The 5,969-nt window shown below is 47.7% G+C and overlaps 1 protein-coding gene across 1 annotated transcript; it reads right to left on the reverse strand.

Annotated features, from left to right (window-relative positions):
• Positions 1 to 445: 445 nt before the first annotated feature.
• Positions 446 to 2,673, reverse strand: LOC147389049 (uncharacterized). Its single transcript, XM_086419024.1, has 6 exons — positions 1,945 to 2,673; positions 1,701 to 1,859; positions 1,243 to 1,632; positions 939 to 1,160; positions 794 to 853; positions 446 to 711 (listed from the first exon to the last, which is right to left on the reverse strand). Exons 1-6 carry the CDS (start codon positions 2,671 to 2,673, stop codon positions 484 to 486), a joined length of 1,788 nt encoding a protein of 595 aa, XP_086275150.1. The 3' UTR covers positions 446 to 483.
• Between the last annotated feature and the right edge of the window lie 3,296 nt (positions 2,674 to 5,969).

Genomic DNA, 5,969 nt, shown 5'->3' on the forward strand with positions numbered 1-5,969 from the left:
CGGACCAGAACATTCTTCAACCTCGAAACCAAATCAGTAGAAGTGCTGGTAACTCCGGAATTCCTACATGCCCGATAAATGTTTTCAAAGCTCGCAAAATTTCTCGAGATATATATCGGGCACATGGGAATTCGTCAAGATCATACTAGGCCAAATGGACCTCGAAGGACCACATTACTCGCCATGAGTCCCAAACGACTCACACCACTCAAGCACACTCGAAGGGTCCTTGGGACCCTCGTCGCACCCCTTTACACCCGTCAATAGACTCACCGACACTCGAAAGGACTCAAGAACCCCAATGAATGATATCTCACCCGAGAAGTTCGAATGGATTACACATATAGTCATGACAATGTAACAAATACAAGGAACAATGAGCATAAATGCATATATATATAAAGGTTATAATGTCTGCATACAATAGCTGAAAGTTTAATATAAAAACATCCAATGTTTTGCAAGGTACATAAAAAAATAAAGTCAGACAGAGGGGGGAGCATCGTCCCGAGCACTCTGAGTCTCTGGGATAGTTCCAGAAGAAGATCCAGCCACAGCACCCGAGCCTGACACCCCGGAAGAAGGTAGGCCGTGCATCCGCAACCGTCCCTCCGAATCCGTGAAGAATAGCTCCGCATCCAGGGCAGCATCTTGCTCCGTAGTATCCACGAGATCAACGCCAGGGACAACAGGTCCGGTAGAAGGGGAGGCCTGAAAATAAGAGAAACAAAGCACAATGACATATGCAGCATGGATATAGAAATGAACGAAATGATATATGCAGCGTACTTACCCTAGGAGGTGTCGGAGGCCGCGCAGAGGTGCTCGCTCCATCTCGGCGTCGATAATAGTCCTGGAAATATCATATGTTGGAACCAGTCAAAATTTAATACCATGAACTACGAGCTACAAGACAGAAAGTAAGCAAAATGACGTACCATCTCAGCCTGAAAGCGAGACTCACGCATGGCCATCTCCAGCTCCAACTCTTGGATCCGGGCCGCCTGAGTCTCGAGACGAGCCTCCTGCTCCTCCAACCGAGCAGCCTGCTCCTCCACCTCCGCCCTAGAGGCCCTCCACCTGTTCTCCATCTCCACTGCCCTCGCCGCTTGGGCCTCGATCACATCGTAACCCTCTCGAAGACGACGAAGATCATCAGCCTGAAAACAAGAAAGTCAACCAAGTAAGAATGACAAAAAGCAGAAAATTCTAAAAGAAGGAAGGCAATGATTAAATATATACCGTGACAGCATGCTCCTGTAGAAGGACCCCTCCAATCTCAGTGATCCCGGCCCGGGCAGTGACAGCAGGCATAATACACCCAATAGAGGCCTCTCGGAACCACGCCTGGTAGTCACCCCCTCTCACCAGTCCAGCAGCATCTACGCCCCTCGCCTGGGCGAGATACTCATCCACCGTCATCGCTCCCGAGATAGGCTCAGGTGGAGCGACAGGGATGCGAAGACTCCCGTCATGCTGAAAGAACAAGCGCTCCCCTAGATAAAATGTATATCTCTGCTCACCAATAAAGTAGGGATAGCGCTGTCGTCTGGTGTTACGCCTATAGGCGTTCCTCACCTCCTGCCTCCCGCTAACGGTACGGGGAAGGTCTCGCAAAGTAACGGAGAAGATCTGCAAAAGAGATAGTCAAAAGACAGAAAAGTTTAAGGCCAAACAAAAGAAAAAGTTCGAGTACTCACGTCTCGAAGACGACACCGGTCGATGTGGGCCCGTGCACTCCTGGGGCTGCTCCTAATGGCCCTAGCATCTCTGGTGGCCCAAAACGCCCCCAATGGGTAACCCTCGTCGGGATGACGACGGGTGGGCAGATAAAAGGGAAAGTAGACGTGAACGAAGATCTGAAAGAAAAAGCAAGGCGTCAGATGGGAAAACAGGAAGTGGAAGGAGAATTAGATAGAGAAATAAAATCAGGATCCGGTTTACCTCAATAAAATGCCAAAAGAATCGGGTGGAGATACCAGCTCCGCGGGGCGCAGTAATGCCCACCACTACTCGATCAAGACCAGCCAGAATGGTACCGTAAATAAGGCTACCCCAATCAAAATCGCCAATGTGGTCGATGTCATGCATAACAGAGAGAAATGTAGTGGAAACTGAAGAATCGTCCTCTAAGAAGAAACAGCTACCAATGAGAAGGAGAAAGCAGATCCGGAAAATAATGTCGAAATCACGATCACCGAAGCGGGCCGATCTCTCTCTATAAGTAGGCGGAGCTCCATCCTCTCCCTCAATCAACAGTAGACCCACCAACACCTCTGTGCTAATCCTACCCTGCTTCCCCACCATAGAAGCGGGTACTCTAGTGATGCCCAACAGCTCTCCCACCTCCTGGATAGATAACAGAGTCAAAGGCAGAGGCTCTCCATCCATCGCGATACCTGTAATCGCCACAAAATCTGAAGGCCTGATGCCTATCTCCACCTCTGGCATGTGGAATGAATGAGTCACCGGAAACCACCTCTCCACCATGGCCAAGAACAAGGGTCGATCCGCCTTGAAAGACGGTATCTGCAAGAAAGCACCAAAGCCCACGGTGGCAAACTGCGTCCGAATATCATCCGAGAACAGGGCGGCCATAGAAAGAAAGGCACTCCACCTACCCCTGAAACTGGCTGAAGGATAGGGTGTAGGGATGTCCAAACGAACCAACATAGAGACATGCCTCCCTATCCACGGAGAAGAGAGGTATCCGGTACTCTCTCACTCTCCTCTGCAGGAATCTCAACCCTGGGAACCTCTCTACCAACTCTACCGGCGCCTACGGCCCTATCCGCCCGACCTCGGCCACCGCGTCGACCTCTACCACCACTACCCCGCTCGCATCCTCAACTGGACCACTGTGAGAAGAACTGGCCTCATCTGCCCTGCTGCCAGACGAAGAGCCAGCTACCGACGCTGAATCAGGCCTACGTGAAGGCTGTCTCGGCCAACCATACTCTGTGGCCACACCGGATCCCAAGGCAAAGCGAGCCCGAGTCCGGGGCCTCGCCTCCTCCTCCTCATCATCAGATGACTGATGCACTATTCGACCTCTCCGCTCTCTACCCATCTGCAGGTCGCCATGTGATCAATCAACAACGCAAAAGTCCCGTATCTCGAGGAATCTGTCTAGGTTAAACCTGACTAAATCAAGTCAAACCTAAGGCAAAACTAGCCTAATTGAGTCAAACCAACCCAACTTAGTCAACCAAAAAGTCAAATCCGTCCCACCTAGGTCAAATCTAAGTCCAACCCATCCAACCAAAGCCAAACCCGGGTCAACTCGACCTAAAACCCAGTCAACTCGACCAACTCACCCAGAACCGATCCAACCCTACTCAACTCAGTGAACGTGACCAACTCAGCCAAATTCAGTCAACCCGAGATCAGGTCAACCCGCAAATCCAGTCAAAACCAAACCAATCCCAGTCAACTCAAAGTCCTACCAAAACCTAGTCAACCCAGTTCAGCCTTAAACCAAGATAACATAATCAATCCAAACCCAGTCAACTCAGTCAAACCAATCCACCTAAGTCAAACCCAAGGACAATCCGGTCAGAACCTAGTCTACTCAGTCACCCAGTTAAACCCAGTCAAGCCAGAGTCAGACCAACCTAGTCAAATCGGAATCATACCCGGCTGATCTGGCCAATCCCAGTTAAAGTCTAAACCAAAACCCATTGAATTCGATCGATCCCAGTCCATCTAAGTCAAACTTCGTCAACCCGAGTCATACCCGGTCAACTCAAGTCAATCCAACCCTATCCAAACCCAGTCAACCGGATCAATCAAAGTCAATTCAACCATACTAAAACCCCATCATATGCCACCCTCAACCACCATCCCTACATGACTCACCCTCAACCATCATCACTTCCAAACTACACGAGCCCACCACCGCTAGGCATTCAAAGCCAAATACATAATACAATAGCAATTGAAATAAGGCAAGAGATGACAAGTGACAACGAAAGGTAATATACACTGTCCCTAAAACATGAAGACATTTTAAAATGGGGCAAGCATGACTCGTCTCAAACATTCGGAGAATCATCACGATATAAAGAAGTCCAAATGAAGGCAACAAAAACGACAAGGGAAGAGTCTGTGATCGGTAAAAACCATGGTGTTCACTATCATTCTCATATGGTAAATGAAAACAAGAAAAGAGAGAATAAAAAAAAAAAAAAAACTCACCTCTAACGCGTAACTCACCAAGAAGCTTTAAGTCGTTCTCAAGCACCAAAAGACCTCACGTGCGCTCCGAGTAATCCTAACGACCAAGACAAGTGCTCAAACCAAGAAGGAATAAGAAGGAGACAAAGAGGCAAGAAGTGAATCGTCAAAAGTCGCCAGAGAAAAAGAAAAACCGAAGGGAAACGGAGAAGAAACTGAAAATGAAAGGGCGCGCAGGCTTTAACCGTTTGAAATTCGTACTGGTCCGTGCCACCAGTACGGATAAGGCCTAAACAAGGCCATCCGTGCCACTAGAACGGAAGAAGACGATTTTAATTGGATCCGTGCCCCAGGCACGGATGAGATAAAAATAATAATATCCGTGTTTTAGACACGGGTCGAATCACTCCAAACGTCATCCGTGTCTTAAGCACGGATCATTAAAAAAAAAAAAAAAAAAAAAAAAAAAAAAAAAAAAAATCAAAAATCAAACATCAAAAAACCTTTTGAGTTGCACTCAATTTCGATTTGTTAAACACGACCAAGAAATACCCAAATTTCAAATTTCAAAATCATCCAATCTTCGTCAAATCTGAGGTCTCACACGAGCTCCGCGCCATCGAGACCAAAGAATCAATAAGGTAACTCTGTCAGACCCCGTGCTTGAGTAACCATTTTTATGCAAAGGTCATCAATTCAACCGATAATTCGAAGTCGTGTTTTGCAAAATTTCGTCAGGCCCGTACAAATAGGGGTTTGGTCTATTCTTTGCAGTTCTTTGCACGCAATTCCTGCAAAGAAGGGCAGCTGTAGACACCTCAATTTGAACGGGCCTTCACTCGAAAGGGCCCAAAAACAATGATGTTTCAATAAAACTGACCAACGGGCCTCAATGGCCCGAATCATCGAAAAATGATACTTTCGCCGAAACCCAAGCCACTAACACCTTTCAATGGGTTAGTAGGTCCACCAAAAGGGCTCGGCACACTCCCATCTACCCCCGCCATGCAAAATATCGATTTTTCAACAAAAGGGGGCCAACGGGCCCCTAAGGCCCAAAAACATCAAAGGTGGCGACTTCGGTCAAATCAATGTTCTTAAGACCACCCCAGATCTCGAGGACTCGCAAAAAGGGTAGTGACCCATCCTACAGTTATTCAACGTCGTCGCTCCGCACTCGCATGCGAAAATCGATAAATTCCCCAACGGGCCCGAAAGCCCGATTCGCCAACACGTGCATTTTATTTCAAAAAATCAAAAAATTCAAAATAATAAAATGTGAGACTTGGGATGCTTACCCCTTCATCCAACCTTCACCGTCCCCTCTCCAAATCCGATATCCAATCCAAAACCACCCACAACCCTTCTAAACCCAAGCCCAATACATTAAAAGCCCATAAACCACTATCCATACCCCATTCACTATCCAACCCACAACCCAACCCATCAACCCTTACTCACATCAACCAATCAACCCATCAACATCAAAAGATGACACTTGTCATCACCACCCTTCACCTCCCTCATCCAATCACCCACTCCCATCACCATGCTCTAAACAACCCATCTCACCTCTCTTCAAAATCACCTCAACCCATACCCTACCCTAACCTAACCTATCCCCATCCTCTAACATCATCAACACCCCACCTCCACCACCCATACCCCAATCCATCACCATCATCAACCCCACACACCACCCATACCCTACCCATACTCTACCCTCATCTTCTTAAAACACTCCAATAAAATCAATTCAACCCATACTCATCTTCATCATCAATCAACTAACC

The sequence above is a fragment of the Akebia trifoliata genome, chromosome 12 (assembly GCF_017979445.1).
Source record: "Akebia trifoliata isolate Shusen 1 chromosome 12, ASM1797944v1, whole genome shotgun sequence".
Taxonomy (NCBI): domain Eukaryota; kingdom Viridiplantae; phylum Streptophyta; class Magnoliopsida; order Ranunculales; family Lardizabalaceae; genus Akebia; species Akebia trifoliata.

What these genes read in the sequence shown, in the direction of transcription:
- LOC147389049 (XM_086419024.1), bottom strand. Translation starts at nt 2,673, where the DNA reads ATGTTGGTTCGTTTGGACATCCCTACACCCTATCCTTCAGCCAGTTTC. An exon ending in TCTTTTGGCATTTTATTGAG is followed by an intron (nt 1,860 to 1,944) that starts GTAAACCGGATC and finishes TTTTTCTTTCAG; the next exon opens with ATCTTCGTTCACGTCTACTT. An exon ending in CTCGCTTTCAGGCTGAGATG is followed by an intron (nt 854 to 938) that starts GTACGTCATTTT and finishes TGATATTTCCAG; the next exon opens with GACTATTATCGACGCCGAGA.